Source organism: Stegostoma tigrinum, chromosome 31 (assembly GCF_030684315.1).
Source record: "Stegostoma tigrinum isolate sSteTig4 chromosome 31, sSteTig4.hap1, whole genome shotgun sequence".
NCBI lineage: Eukaryota > Metazoa > Chordata > Chondrichthyes > Orectolobiformes > Stegostomatidae > Stegostoma > Stegostoma tigrinum.
The window spans coordinates 7,788,900-7,805,411 of NC_081384.1; the positions used below are offsets into that span (position 1 = coordinate 7,788,900).

Here is a 16,512-nt window from a genome sequence, read left to right on the forward strand (position 1 = left end):
ACAACATGTAGTCCCAACGGATAAGAAAAATGCTGATGGCTGCAAACTGGGAGAAGTCTGAAGCCACCCTGTTGATTAACAGAGAATGTGCAAATAACTGGGTCACGATGGAGCTTTGCCAAAGAAAGCAAATTAGGATAATAGAATTGTTTTTCAACAAGACACTTTCTATAAGATGACTGTTATGAGAATCATTTCATCAGAAAGGTCTCAAAAGCCAATGAACCAGCAAAGTCTCACTGCACAAAAGGTACAGCAAAATATTCCTGAGAGCAACATTTCAATTCATTCATTTCCTACTTGCAATATTTTTATGAGGTACAAAGAAACGGTGGAAAAGAGGACATGTGATCCAATTGCGTTTTTTTTCAAAACAGGTGATCAAACAGGAGTTCCTTATCTGATGAAGAATGAGATCCACCATGAACACATAACAAAATGACAGAAAATGACGTGCTACAATACTCAATGGAAAACTAAATCAACACGAGATCTGTAGAAGTGACTGACTCTGAACTTCTCAAAGCCTGCCCACTATGTACAAGGCACAAGATTGTAATTCAATAATGTCCACTTGAATGGATGAGTGCAGCTCCAACTGCAAACTGCACAACAGGAGCCAACTTGATTGAACTCCAACCCATCACCTTAATCATTCACTCCCTTCACCATTGGTGCACCAAGTCTGCAATATATACCATCTACAAGGCGCACTGCAGCAACTCATTAAAGCTTTACTGACAGAGTCTCACAAGCCCCTTACCACTAAAAGGGCAAGGACAGCAACAACATCCCCAGAAAGTTCCTGAAAAAGTCACAAGCCACCTTGACCTGAAAAGCGAATGTCTTCTTTTATTCATCATTGGGTTAAAATCCTGCAACACCATCCTTAACTGCATTAACGGACTTCATAATCCTGCATTGTGTTCCTTCCCTTGCCAAGCCCAGAGATCACTGGGAAAAAGCTACAGAACATATTTGGGTTCTTGCAGAAGATGCTTTCTTTAAAATTCCCTTTTGGAAGGGAAGAGTATTTTTATCTTACTCTGCGGGTCACCAGTTGTACTATTTGTTCCTTACAGGATTGAGTTATGTCAGATAATTCTGGTCCACTTGAGAAAAAAAGATTTCAAACGAGAAACTTGTGTGGTTAATGAACTTGTTTCCACTTGGATTTGCAAATCTAAAATGTCAGTGTGTACAGCAAAAACAAAGTGCAAGTTCGTTCTGCTCTTCATGCTCCCCACTTCACTACTCCAACATTCTCGCATCCTAGAAGCACCTGAAACTTTAGCTTTTCCAAAGCTTTGTTGCTGTCACTCTATTATACGCCAGTTTTGAATGCTACCACCTTTGTTCCCAGTTCCATGGCCTTAAATTTACTTTCTTGTGTTTAGATTGCTTCATGGTCGCATCGTCTTTCTCTTGGTAACCTCCTCCAGTACCATCACCTCCCTACAATCATTCTAACCCACTGCGTCTGGCCCCAACATCCCACCAATGATGACAATAGCTTCACCTTCTAAAACATCACAAGGACCAACATCCTCCCCCCTCCCACCCCACCCCACCCCCAACCCTGCCCCACATTACTACCTACCTCTCCAACTTCAAAATCCACCTTAAAATCCACCTTTTTAATTCCTGCATTTCATAGTCTAGCCTTTAAGGAATTTAAATACAATAGTAAGCCACTTAGCCACAAAGTTGAACCTCCAAAAAATTGCAAGTGTTTCATTTTCCTTTTGTACAACATATCTGCTTTCACTCAAACCTTACAAAGTATCTGAGAACACTCACTGCATTAAATGCTCAACAGACATGTAAAAATTGTTTCTCTTCTCACCTGTGCACAAAATACTTACACAAAAAGGCTTGCTGTTTCCTCTGCAGGAGGAACCACCAGATAAACACTTGTTCACAAAGCTCAAAGGAAATGTGCATTGGGGCAATGCTAAAAACGTTGCCTTTTGACAGCGAGTCGAATTGACTCTGGCGTCTTGATTTCATTTGCTGCATTAATTTATTGGGCAGGCTTGAAAGGCAATTTACTTACCAGGAACATGTGGTGCTTTGTGATCTATCATGAAGGCATCAGATAGCCCAACTTTAACAGGGTGCTCTGCAGAATTTATCTGAGTCACAGTTATTGGAACCTAAAAAACAGATTAAACAGCAACATTAATGCCCATCCACTTGTTTCATCTACATAAACAGGTAATGGTGTGAAATGGCCATTCTGTTCTCCCTGACACTTTGCCCATGGAGCTATGAACCTTCATAGCTTTCTTTCTCTCCCTATAGTTGGTGCCACAGAAGTCAAGAAAAAGACCTTAAAGTCAGTTACTCCATGATTTAGGAACAATATTTTGAATCAAGCATTTTTTTTACTTATTCATCTTTTAATTTACAGGGCATTGTCCTTTCATGTGTCTGTGTGCACGTGCCTGTTTGAGTCCAATGAAGGTTTCTCATCACAGAATAGCTAACAGAAGCTCTGTTGAACTGCCAAAGAAAAATGATTGGTAAAATACTGATGGACGTCTCATTGAAATGAATCTTAACTCAACAAGCAATTGTTTCCACACTGAAGATTTCCTACGAAGAAGCTGGAAGTAAAAAGGATTTGAAATTGAGTGCTTGCTAGCACACTTCATCTTCTGTCATGGCTTAGCCTTCAAGATTGATGTGCCAGTTTGCTCTTCCTACTGACTGTGGAATTCCGAGCAAAATAAATTGTCAAAGTTTGGATCCAGTGCCAATTCGTCATGAATCCAGAGTGCGAATCTATCCACAAATTAAACTGGCAGACATTGACTTCTTACTATGGAGGCAAGGTGTCAATCCTCTAATATTGGGATACCTTGAAAGACAAAGAACATACATCTACAATTGTGAGGTCTTTTGGTACCGTGGTAAAATATCTACTCTGAGTTAGTGGTTTCAAGTTCAAGTCCCACTCCAGACCTTGATAAAAGAGCCAAAAAGTTGAGGATTGGCTTGTAAATCCTTCCAACACACAACACTGGTAAGTGAAAATAATGGGGTAGATTCCTGTTCAGCCATCTTCAGAAGTTCTTGTGCTATTCTCCCAAGCATAACCATTGGCCAACTCAAGTCCATGCTTGCCAATGTCCTTTTCAAGGCATGGTGCCTGAAAAGTGAATGAGGTAGATCTTCACTCAATATCATCAACCAGCTTCCCAATGACTGCAAAATGACCCCTTCTCCCTGGTACCCAGCCCCCAAATACCCTAGTCTCTCAGTCCCATTTGAGTTTTTTTTGCTAACTTTATCCTGCTTGACTGGAGGCTTGACAAGGGACAGTTTTTTAAAATCTACTAGACCATTGCTAAATCAGAATATCAAAAGATTAAGATACATGCAAATTTGATGTTGTTTTGTGGATAATCCATGTTATTATCTACCAAGATAAAATCTTAGAACTTTGCTGTTCTATATCTAACCTGTTCTACAGCCAGTCTGGGAGTTCTTGGTTCTAACACATTCTACTAAATAATTCAATCCCCAGTACATTTTGTCATGGAAACAAAATGCTTCAGACTTTTGGTTCTTTAATTCTACTGTAAAGAATACTTTAAAAAAAACTAAGAATGAATCAGTGAACAAGTACTTCTACAAATTTCTTTGGAATAAACCGTCAATATTAATTTATGACCATTTTAATTACAATTGTCTCATTCCAAATCCACAGAACAGCTCATGGAGTGCAGGTCTATTGAGGAAAATGAACAACAAATCTTTTCACATGAAGTAATGTCTCCAGAATCAAATCACAGTGATCAGTTCTGAACATGGACATATTGTCATTGTATCCAAAATTTGCCAAAGGCACAAAGTTAGGTAGCACTATAAAAAATGTAGGTGATCAACTATTGTTAGAGTCAATGAATAGGCAAAATAGTGGCAGATGGAATTCATTGTAAGCAAGTGTGAGATTATCCATTTTGGACCAAAAAGGATTGATCAGGATACTTTGTACTGTATGAATGCTGCAGGCCTGGCAACATTTGTAGAGAGAGAAATAGAGTTATCATTTCAGTAGCCTTTCAGCTGAAGTGAGGAAAGTTTGAAAAATAACAGGTTTTAAGCAAGTGAGGGTCTACTGTTTTCAGAAGACCTTTGTTCCTGTAATAAATACAAAAAGTGCTGGTGACCCTTCATCTGTTCTTTCTCATCAGATAAAGCGGAGTTGTTAAAAAGCTTGTCAACAGAATAACCATTGAAATCAAGGTATAATTAGATTTACTTTCTTTGTACTCCATCTCATCTTGTTTTTCAAGTTTTTAGGTTTATGTTTGAGCGAGGAGGAATTTGCTATCCCATTCCAGCTTATCCCTGACATACTCACATCCTTATAGCTGAAAACAATCCGTCCTTCTTGACACAACATGGCCTGAAAGGTGAAACTTCCAATATCCTCCCGGTCTGGCAGGAAGACCTTATCCCACTGGACGACAAAAGCAGTCCCTAAAGATTACAAAGAGGATGATAAATGTGATGTTTGAACATTCACACGCAAAGCTTAAATGAACTAGAACTCTATCTGTTTAACTTTTGCGGGCTGCTGATACGAAGAGTTCAGAATCCAACAGACTATCTCTTACATGTCTGTTCCACATGACATGCTTTTCCAGACGCAGCTGAGAAATGCTCCCTACTGATACACTTACACATTACAGTTTAGTTCCTAGCTGTAATATATACCATCGGAACAGTGAGAATCAGTATAGAAAAATACAGTGTGAGACTGAAAACTGCTTCCTCAATCTTGAAAGGAACTGAGATACTCAAGATTGAGAGTACGATAGTAACAGTTTTATGTGCAATTGAGAGAATCTATGTGCAAATCCCACGGCAGCTTTCGAATTTAAATTCAGTTTGAAATGAACTGGAAGTCTGGTATCAGTGAAAATATCACAAAGCTGTCAGAGTACCACAGAAGAACAAATTATCTTTTAAGGAAGGAGATGAGATGTTCTTACTCCTTTGGGCTAGATTGAATTATAATCTGACATTAGTGCATTTGACTCCTGATGTGACTCAGCAAATCACGTTATTGTATCAATTCATGCACAGCGATTCAAAAAGGCACAGCACAATTGTCACCTTCACTGGGCAACCAGGAATGTGATATGAATATCAAATGCCCCAACGATACCAATGGGATCCATTTTTGAAATTATCCTAGAGGTATGTTAACGTGCGAAATCTCACGGGAGCAAGTAGACTTGAAGAAACTCATAACTAGTTAAGAAAAATAATTGAAGATTAAAATGTGGAACTGGAAATCAACATTGTTCGATGAGACGAATGGAGAAAACGCCCAAACTGGTTTGTTGCAAAGGTCACAATACTGGTAAAAACATAGACAACGAATTTTAAACTTCGATCGTCTGATTTTAGGAACTGGGACCTTCACAGACTAAAATGCGTTCTAAAAGGAAGAAATATGGATCTAAAATGACTACAGCATTCACCTGATCACAGACTGAGGCAAGCTCAGGAAAAAACAAACTCGTCTAAGCCAAAGTTACCATTTTATCTCATGACTTTGAAACTAGTCACTGAGTTAGGAATCTAGAAATGCACATCTTCTATTTCAATTTACAGCTGGCTGACAAGTTGCATGAAAGGTTGACTGCAACAATCTAGCTTAGAAAGACAATGAAATCACACTTGCAAATGTATAAATGAAGATATTTCCATAGTCACTTGCCACATCCATAGACAAAAAAATGTGCTGGTAATAGAAAAGACTAGAAGGCTCTCTGTCTCTTCCTGTTTCTTTCTCATCATCTCAAAACCCAGCACCAGTGATAACACAGAGCAAAGAAACATCCTTTTTCTAAGAACTCAAGGATCCTACATATTTAGGTCCTGCTGAGGATATGAGATGTCAGCTATTCAGCAATGGTCTCAGGTTCAGCTCCAACAACACAAAGCCTCAAGAAATATTGAAACTGCATACCCTTTATCTTCTTGCTGTACCTGTCACTGTCCTCCTTTAAAAACTTTATACCTGTCCTTTTATGTGTCAGATTTTATTATTTTTCTGGGGCATAGTAGGGAATACAATTCCTCTCTCATTCACTCAGGAAAATCTTGCAGTTGATTCCTTAAGTCTGATTGAGTGATGATATGTTTTCATCGACATGTCGCACAGCTGTGCACAAAAAACAATTACATTTTCACCAACCACCTGGAGGTGGGAGTTCAGAATGGAAACTGGGAGCTGATTCACCCCTCCTCACCTGGTTGTAACACTGGAAATAAAATCATAGAATCCTTGCAGCGTGGAAGCAGGCCATTTCACAGTCCAGACTGAGCCTCCAAAGAGCATGGCACCCGTACCCACCACATCACCCTGCATTTCCCACAGCCAATCCACCCTAACCTGCATATCGTTGGACCATAAGAGGAAACCAGAGTACCCACACGGACAGAGGGAGAATATGCAAACTCCACACAGACAGTCACCTGAGGCTAGAATCAAACCCAAGCCCCTAGTACTTTGAGGTGGCAGTGTTAACCACTGAGCCACCACATCACTCCACAATAGGAGGAAATTCTTACCTGACTGTCTACAGTTTTAACATAATTATAAAAGAAGATTTACTGTTTTTAACATTGTGATCTTATCATTGTACAGATACTCGTTGCATTCTTTAAAGAAGCTATTCCCTATTCCTCAAGATTATTGTAATTCTCGCTTGATAGCCGTGAAAGATTTTGAGAAGAAGCAGCACTCAATTAAAATCTGACAAAAATCTTACTATTTTACTTGGATAGAACTCAAAATTAGAATTCTATCACACTGGGATTTGACTTCTAATCTAACACAAATTCTTTTTAATGTGAAACCCAAGTTTTTAACAAAATTGATTACAGGGATAATAACATTTAGACAGATGAAATATTGTAACTCTTACTTGAAAGAAAAATGTTCTAATTCCTAGCAATTGTTGCTGGGTAAGATTGCTGCTAAAGAAATAAGGTGCATTGTTCTGTTTAAAGGATCAAATGATAAATACAAATGAAAGGATTACAATTCAATTTAGCTTACCCATCCAGACAAATCTTCAATCTTCACACCATCCAAATGTGCCTTAGATATTTATATTGCAATTTGTGAGTTGCTACTCTGAATGCTAAACACTGATGTAGAACTGACTCTTAAATGAAGTGGAGTAAGATTTTCTCCTCCTGATTGCCCAACATATCATACTTAAGCACATCTGAATATAATACAGGCTTTACAATGAACCACTGCATAAACTGCACCAATATACTGGGGGATGGTGGTGGTTAGAAATGTCACTAGACTAGAAATCCAGAGGCCAGACTAAAGCTGTGAGGACCTGGCTCATACCCCACCAGAAATAGTCTGAAATGTAAAGCTTGTTTCAGTGATAGTGGCCAGAAAACTCTCTCTGATTGCTGCAAAAGCCCATCTGGTTCATTAATATCCTTTAGGGATGGAAATATGCCACCTCTATCAGGTCTGTCCTCACAAGTGGCGCCTGACCCCTAGCAATGCCCTCTGAAATTACCTAACAAGGGCAATTAGGGATGGGCAACAAATGTTTCCTAGCCAGTGGCACTCAAATCCCATGAAAGATTAAAAAGAAACTATCTCATAACAGTAATCAATGTTATTGGGCAAAGTCAGCAGTCACACAATTCCAGGTGTCATAATCCAATAGATTTATTTGAAATTATAAGCTTTAGAGTGCTGCTCCTTTGTCAGGTTCACATGACCAAGGAGCTACACTCCGAAAGCTTGTGTTTTCAAACCAACCTGTTGGACTATAACCTGGTGTCATCTGACTTCTGACTTTGTCCAACACTGGCACCTCCACATCAATGTTTTTTGGGTCATTCTATTCTGAAGAGGATGCTGCCAATGCAGCGAGCTCATTGGGTTATTATACTCTTTTCCTGCCAATTTTGTCATCTCTTGAAGACACTGAATTTTACCAGTTAATCCAAATCTCCAGGCTATTCCGCTGGGACATGAGCTCAAATCACACCACATTCTCTGTAGTAGTGACCATGAAACTACCATCGATTGCTGTGATAACCAATCTGGTTCACTAATGTCCTATTGGGAGGGAAAGCTATCATCATCACCTGATGATGAGTTTAAACAGGAGTTTCAGATCCACAACAATGTGGGTGACTCTTAACTACTCTCTGAAATGACCCTGGTGAGACACGCAGTTCATGGGCAGTGAGGAATGGGCAACAAAGAAGGTTCTAGCGATTAGAAAAGAATATTTAAAAAATAAAGTGCAATTGTCCATTACCTATGGCCTACATAAATACATCGTATTTATCCTGCATTGTGACAATTTGTAAACATCATCGGGAGGGTTTGCAGAATGAAATGACAGCAGCATCAGTATCAAATCTAATCTTGAAATCACCAAAGCTCAGCAGGTACATCACATGCTGAACAATGATCAGTAAAAGGCACACAGAGTGGTTTCTCCAGCAGCTTAACCCAAAGGTTTTACAGCAACTCATTTCCCTCTGTTGATAGGGTGACTCAACATGGAATGGGGACTGAACTCAGGAAGTTCTCAGCCTTCATAGCTTAGCTGCTCCCTGCCTTAACCAGTTGAGAGACTACGCCACTTATAATTAGCGCACTGATCTCAACACATGGTTTTAATATCTCACAGATGTAGTGGAGCAATTAGGCAAGAGCTTTAGGGATTACACAACTTGAAAAAAAAATTTGTTTTTTTGGAAAGTTCCAGGATTGTGCAATTATATCTACTGAAATCGATATTACTCAAAAAAATGCCCTGTCCTTTAAAAGAAAAATATTCAAATACATCGCAATCATTCTGTTTTTTTGGAACTGGGGAAATGGCAGACTCACTGAACCCAGTTAGAGCGGCTGTTCATTTCTTTTTTCACTTTATTGACCACTTTTCGCTCTCCAACCCCTTCGGTCATGGTGATGTCATCGCGCTCCTGGCCAGGGAATGTGGCCCTCTTTGTTCAAAGAGTAAAATATGAGTCAGTCTCTGGAGCGTTTCAATGCTCTTTGCAGGTGGAACAAACTTGTTATGACAAGAGACTCAGCGGGAGAGAAAATAAAATGTTCCTTGAGGAGATTATTTAAGAAGATATTTTAGCCATTTGAGGTTTGTTTTCACCTGAGGTGCTGATTTTTGTTAATTATAACCAGTTCCTATTTTTTGATTATGATCCAGTGCATGGGAACTCAGGAAGTGTAGAGTTTTGGTCAATTTGCATCAATTTTTGTTTTTGGGCATTTGTACTTCAGGAAGGGTGTACCAGCTTTTCAGTGGGACAACCCAAAAGTTCCAATAATATTGGCATGGTTTCTAGAGACAGGTTATGAGAACAGGTTGCATAAATTGGCTTGTATTTCTTCGAGCGTTGCAAATTGAGGCAGCGATCCGATTGAACTGTTTGAAGAGTTTAAAAAGTTTTGACAAGGGAGATATGCATCAACTATTTTCTCTGATGGGAAATCAAAACCGCAGGAGCTTCATTACAAAATGAACGTCTGTTCAGGAGTGAATTCAGGAAACCTGTTTCCAAACAAAGGCGAGGGGAAATCTGGAATTAACTGCTCCAAATGGCTGTGGATACTAGACAATTGGAGCTTTCAAGGGATTGAATTCGAACAAGTTTTGTTAGATAACAACATTGAAAACAAGGAACCTGGATTTGATTTTCAGGTCTATCATAAAGCACTCAATGATAGAACTGGCTTGAGAGGTCAAATGATCTGTGTTTGTTCTTATATTTCAAAGTTCGTGAGATTTTGTCCTTACAGCAAAGTCCTTCCTTCGTAGTTTTTCAGTTGGGAGATCTGAGTTGAGGAATTTAATTAATAAATTGGCATTTTCTCAATTTCCTTCCTCTCATCTGTCCATGAAGGGACACAACTAATAAAACTACAATGTATTAAATGACTGCCAATGGACAACAGCTCATAATGTTTACAATTTTTGAAAACAGGAATTTTGAAAATATAAAAGGATGATTATTTTTGCATTTGCATTTCTTCAGGGGGCAATGCCACAATCAGGAATCATTGAGAGGTTACATGAGAATTTCCAATTTGCCCTCGCCTCAGGCGATGTTCCATGCCAGATGTGAAATTCCTAAAATTCCTGATCAAGCCATTGCAAATGGCCATTGTTAGTTGCATTGATGCTAATCACAGAGCATGGACTTGTAGGCGTGGTAGGTTTGGTTCCCTTATGTAGAGGACATTAGTGAACAATCTGGGTTTTGTGCTAGCGCTAACCAGATTTAGTGAGTTGGATATTGAATGGCCGCACAAGTGGATAGGGAATATGGCATGCTTGCCTTTATTGGTCAGGGAATTGAGTAGAAGAGTCAGGCTGTCATGTTCAGTTTTATAAGACTTTGGCTCGGCCACGCTTACAGTTGGTTGCCTCACTACAGGAAGGACGTGGAGTCTTCGGAGAGGGAGCAGAAGAGGTTTACCAGGAAGCTACCTACATCACAGGATATGAACTGTAAGGAGAGGCTAGAAAAACTCAGGTTGTTTTCCCCGAAGCAGCAAGGGCCGAGGGGGACACTTGATAGAAGTCCATAAAATTCTGAGATGCATAGATGTGTTGATGGTCAGAATCTTTTCCCCAGCATTGAAATGCCTAATACGAGGGGGTGTGCATTTAAGCTGAGAGGAGAAAGTTCAAACGAGATGTGAGGGGCAATGTTTTTTTATAGCACGTGGAAGGAATCTGGAACGCGCTGCCAGGGATGGTTGTGGGGGCAGATATGATAAGGGTATTTTAGGGTCTTTTAGATAAGACCATTAGACATAGGAGTGGAAGTAAGGCCATTCGGCCCATCAAGTCCACTCCGCCATTTAAATCATGGCTGATGGGCATTTCAACTCCACTTCCCTGCACTCTTCCCGTAGCCCTTGATTCCTTGTGAGATCAAGAATTTGTTGATCTCTGCCTTGAAGGCATCCAACGTCCCGGCCTCCACTGCACTCCGTGGCAATGAATTCCACAAGCCCACCACTCTCTGGCCGAAGAAATGTCGTCTCATTTCCGTTTTACATTTACCCCCTCTAATTCTAAGGCTGTGCCCACGGGTCCTAGTCTCCCTGCCTAACGGAAACAACTTCCTAGCGTCCACCCTTTCTAAGCCATACATTATCTTGTAAGTTTCTATTAGATCTCCCCTAAGCACATTGCACATGGATACGCAAGTAATGGAGGATGCGGACTAACGGAAAGCAGAATGGAGTAGTTTAACTTGGCATCATGTTCGGCACAATATTGTGCCGTACTGTTTTATTTCTATTACATGTTAGAGGTTAAACTAATAGCATCTGGTATGTTGTTCCAAAACAACAGGCACTAAGCTCATGTACGTTTTGTTTTCCTCCATTTTTGACATGCTTGTACTTTCTCGTCATTGTCATGAAGACTGACTGGATTCCACATTCTCCCTCCTTCCCTCACCAAGAAGGGCTGAGGACAGTGACAGCAGTCACCAATCACTGTCAGCAAACAACTGGCGGGTAGCAGGGAAGGCAACCTGGGATTATGTGAGATAACAAGGTGTAGAGCTGGATGCACGCAGCAGGCCAAGCAGCATCAGAGGAGCAGGAAGGCTGACGTTTCGAGTCTAGACACTTCTTCAGATTTTCTGAAGAAGGGTCCAGGCCCGAAACATCAGCTTTCCTGCTCCTCTGATGCTGCCTGGCCTGCTGCGTTCATCCAGCTCTTTCCCTTGTTATCTCAGCTTCTCCAGCATCTGCAGTTCCTACTATCTCTGGGATTATGTGGACCTGTTCCACAAGGACTATATAGAAACATTGTTTATTCCCCAGACCCATGCTAGCACACATAATGGTCCAACTCATTGCACCGATGTTTTTAAGCAACCAGCTCAGACACGTGAGGACATGCCTCTGGAGCAGATGGGATTTGAACCTCCCAGCCCTGAGGTATGTGGCCCCTCAAACATTGTTCTGATGTCAAAATGAAGCTCCAGTATGACCAATGCATTCGTAGAATCCCTAAGGTGTGTAAGCAAGCCATTCAGCCCATCGAAGAGCATCCCACCCAAATCCAAACCCCAACCCTGTCCCTGTAACTCTGCATTTCCAATGGCTAATCTACCTAACCTTCACATTCGAGGACACCATCAGCAATTTAGCATGGCCAATCCACCTAATCTGCACGCATTTGAACTACATTTCTAAGCATCATTGTTTATCACCATTTTCTCCATCTGCAGAGTTGGTAAACTTTTTCATTCTCTCTGAGAGTCATTCATTTTGAACAGGATACTGGCTAAATCTGGAAAACTCAGTAGAGTTTCAATACCTGCCCATTCTGCCTCAAAGTCTCACAGCTTATTTCACTCCTAAAATGTCACTTGGGACTAAAAGGAGGGGCTGCTGATTGGCACAGAGTAGTTTATTGAGAGAGAGGCACAACCGCACACCAACAAAACAATCTCTTGTGTAGCTTGTAGACAAAATGGGTGAGGTTTAAGAGTCAAAATGCAAATCTCACCAACACGTCTGGTTTCTCCTTTCCTGAATAAGTCTCCCTAGTCTAAAAGGAGGTAGGATTACATCTCGCAAACTGTACTCAGACAATAATTGCTCTGCCTGTCTCTCTAGTCATGTCTAGAGTGTGGTAACCAGTTAACGCTGAAGCAGTTGTTTCTATGGGATCCACAAAACACCAGACGGACGAGTGAGAGAGTGGGGCTATGTTGCTCTTTAGTCAACCATAACACATACAGAAATACAGACGCAGAGAGATTTCACTGGCGTGGATTGTTCTGATCACAGGCACTGTTGAGACATCACAGCTAGCAACAGGCAGGTGGCAAGTAAATGCCCATTTATAACTTGTGCCTTTGTTATGTTTCCAGCCAAAAATAAAACTGCACATGAAACTCAAAACTTTGCATCTATTGGCTTGGTAATAAATAATTCCAAACTGATTTTATGCTTGTCTTTCCTTCAGCTCACGCACTCAGTTTTCTAACCATCTGCTCAACACAATCCCATCTCTCAGTTACAATCAGACAGTCCCACATCCCGATTCAAGTTTTGTACATCTCGCCAGATTCTTGGCCCCAATACCCTCCACACATAATTCCCTCCCCAAACATTCATATGGATCATTTTTTAAAAGTTAATTTGTGGGACGTGGGCAGTGCTGGCTGGGCCCAGCATTTATTGCCCATTTCTAGCTGCCCTTAAGAAGGTGGTGGTGGGCTGGCTTCTTGAACTGCTGCAGTCCATGTGCTGTAGGTTGACCCACAATGCCCTTAGGGAGAGAATTCCAGGATTTGGACCCAGCGACAGAGAAGGAGCGGTGATATATTTCTAAGACAGAATGGTGGGTGGCTTGGAGGGGAACTTGCAGCTGGAGGTGCTCCTACATATCTGCCATTCATGTCTTCCATGATGGAAGTGGTCATGGGTTTGGAAGGTGCTGTCTGAGGGGCCTTGGTGAATTTCTGCAGTGCATCTTGTAGATAGTACACACTGCTGCTACTGAGTGTCCGTGGTGGGGGGAACGGATGCTTTTGAATGTGGTGCCAAACAAATCGGCTGCTTTTTCCTGAATGGTGTCAAGCTTCTTGTGTGTTGTTGGAACTATACCCATTCAGGTAAGTGGAGACTATTTCATTGCAGTCCTAACTTGTAGTTTGTAGTTAGTGAACTGGTTTTGGGAAGTCAGGTGGTGAGTTACTTCATGCAGTATTCGTAGCCTCTGGCCTGCTCTTGTAGTCACTGTGTTAATGTGGTGAGTCTAGTTGAGTTTCTGGTCACTGATAGTCCCCAGGATGTTGATAGCAGGGGATTCAGTGATGGTAACACCTTTGAATGTCAAGGCACGGTGATTAGATTGCCTGTTATTGGAGATGGTTATTGTCTGTCATTTGCGTGGCATGAATGTTACCTGCCACTTATCAGCCCAAGCCTGGGTATTGTCCAGATCTTGTTGCATTTGAACCTGGGCTGCTTCAGTGTCTGAAGAGTCGTGAATGGTGCTGAACATTGTGCAATCATCAACAAACATCCCCACTTCTGACCTTATGATAGAGTGAAGGTCATTGATAAAATAGTTGCAGACCGTTGGGCTGAAGACACCACCCCGAGGAACTTTTGCACAAATGTCCTGGAATCAGATGACTAACCTCCAACAACCACAATTATCATCCTTTGCAAGACTTCAACCAGTGGAGAATTTGCCCACTGATACCCACTGATTTCAGTTTTGCTCCAATCGATCGAATGTAGCCTTGATGTCAAGGGCTATCACTCTCATCTCTCCTCTGGAAATGAGCTCCTATGTCATACTGTATCCTGGTCAGTGGTCTGCTCTGAAATACTGGATCTCAGTTAGTGGTGTTTCACTGTCCATAAATGCTAACCTCTTGACTGTTCCTCACATTTCCTCTCTTACCTTAGAATCTCTGTTCCTGGCAATATCTGGAATGTTACCGAGAGTTGTGTAGAAGTTGGGTTCGAATTGGATCCAGCCAGAATATAATAAGCTGCAGGATAAACATTAAGTGTCTAGACTGAAGAGAGAAGAATGAGCATTGGCTTGAGGCATGAGTGTTTGCCTGGAAAACTCTGGTTGTGTGGCCAATGAATGAGGCTCAGAGAAGTAAATCAAAAAAGAATTCTAATGGGCACATATCTGTGGCCATTAGATCCTGCACATCCCCATACCGGTAATAAAGTGGTAATAAAAATCTACCATTATCGAAGTATCTGATGGTGGAATTCCTGGAGTAACTGGGATCGAAGTTTGCCATGAGTGGGGCTATGTACTGAGTTGCCGTCAGCATCCTGTGGATAACCTCCCCAGTGAATATAAAACCTGAAAATAAAAAGAATGAGATACATTAGAGGCCATCGTAATTCCTGATGTTTCTCAGAGTCTTTGCTTTACAGGAGTTGGTTTGTTCAGGAAAGCGTGGGGTGACAGCAGCATAGAACAGATTTCACCCTCTCTGGGCACCAATGCATACATTTCAAGCATTTCTATTCTGGGACTGGATATTTTGCTTTTGCTTGTTCTCTGTTTTCTGCATCATCCCTAAATCAGCTTAGCATAAAGCTTCCCAGAAATGCAATTTTGGTTTGTCCCCATATCTGCGGATAGAGGAGCAAGTGTCAAATATTTATAGGACCATAGAGTCATACAGCATGGAAACAGACCCTTCAGTCCAACCAGTCTACGCTGACCATAATCCCAAACAAAACTAGTCACATATGCCTGTGCTTGGCGCATATTCCTCCAAACATTCCTTATTCATATATTTATCTAAATGTCTTTTAAATGTTGTAAATTTACCCTCATCCACCACTTTCTCTGGAATTTCATTCCACACATGAACCATTCCCTGTGTAAAAAAATTGCCTCTCATGTCGTTTTTAAAATCTTTCTCCTCTCACCTTTAAAATATGTCCCCCAGGCTTGAAATCCCCCACCCTAGGGAAAAGAAACCAGCCATTCACCTTATACACACCCTTCATTATTGTATAAACCTCTCAATATCACTTCACAACTTTTTACACTCCAGTGAAAAAAGTCCCAGCTTTTAATTTTTTTTATATTTTACATTTGTGGGATATGGGAGTCACGGGAAAGACCAGCATCTGTTGTCCGCCCCTAATGCCGCTTAATGAAATACTTCAGCTGTTTCAGAGGCAGGTAAGAGTCAACTCATCCTTTTGGGTCTGGAGTCACATATCAACCAGACAAGGTAATGATGGCAGATTTCTCTCCCTCAAGCCCTGTCATGAACCAAATGGTCTTGTGCAACAATTGACAATAGTTTCATGATATAATTACAGAGATGATTTAAATTGTGTTTATAGGTTCCAAGTTCCATTCACTAAAGATGGTGCAGTTGTGGTAATATGAACCTGTGTCTCTCGAACATTAACTGTGGCCTCTGGATGACTAGTCCCATGAGATGAGGGGAAATTTCTTCACCTAGAGAGTGGTGAACCTATAGAATATATCACCACAGAAAGGAGTCAAGGCCAAAATATTGGTATGATATCATGAAAGAATTCCATATTGCACATTGAGCTAATATGGGAGATAAGCAGGAGGCTTTTAAATTGGATGATCAGCCATGATCATAATAAATGGAAGAGCAGGGTGAAAGGGCTGAATGGCCTAATCCTGCTCCTGTTTTCTATTTTCCTGTGTAATTGCACCACCAACTCCGAGTTTATTTGGTGATGTTCATTGCACAGAGCGCAGGTAGTGGGGGTTCTAGACGAATATGAACCGGCGAAGCCTAACAAGCAATGCTCACAGACCAGAGCTGAGAGGGCATCAAGGTAAGTGAGAATGGGCAGCATGTCGTATATTGGCTGGGTGAACTATTCATTTTAAATCATGTATCCGCTTTAATGTGTGTCCCCAAGTGACATTAGGAAAGAAAGAAAGACTTGCAAAT

The 16,512-nt window shown here is 41.0% G+C and overlaps 1 protein-coding gene across 4 annotated transcripts in view; it reads right to left on the reverse strand.

Annotated features, from left to right (window-relative positions):
* Positions 1-16,512, reverse strand: part of LOC125466320 (plexin domain-containing protein 1-like) — a 432,462-nt gene that overhangs the window by 275,298 nt on the left and 140,652 nt on the right. For all 4 annotated transcript variants that reach the window (XM_059638864.1, XM_048560676.2, XM_048560675.2 and 1 more), the window contains exons 5-7: positions 14,793-14,915; positions 4,373-4,491; positions 2,057-2,156 (exon numbers count right to left, since the gene is read on the reverse strand). In XM_059638864.1, the coding sequence (XP_059494847.1) occupies positions 2,057-2,156; positions 4,373-4,491; positions 14,793-14,915 (342 nt within the window). The remainder of the gene's footprint in view (positions 1-2,056; positions 2,157-4,372; positions 4,492-14,792; positions 14,916-16,512) is intronic.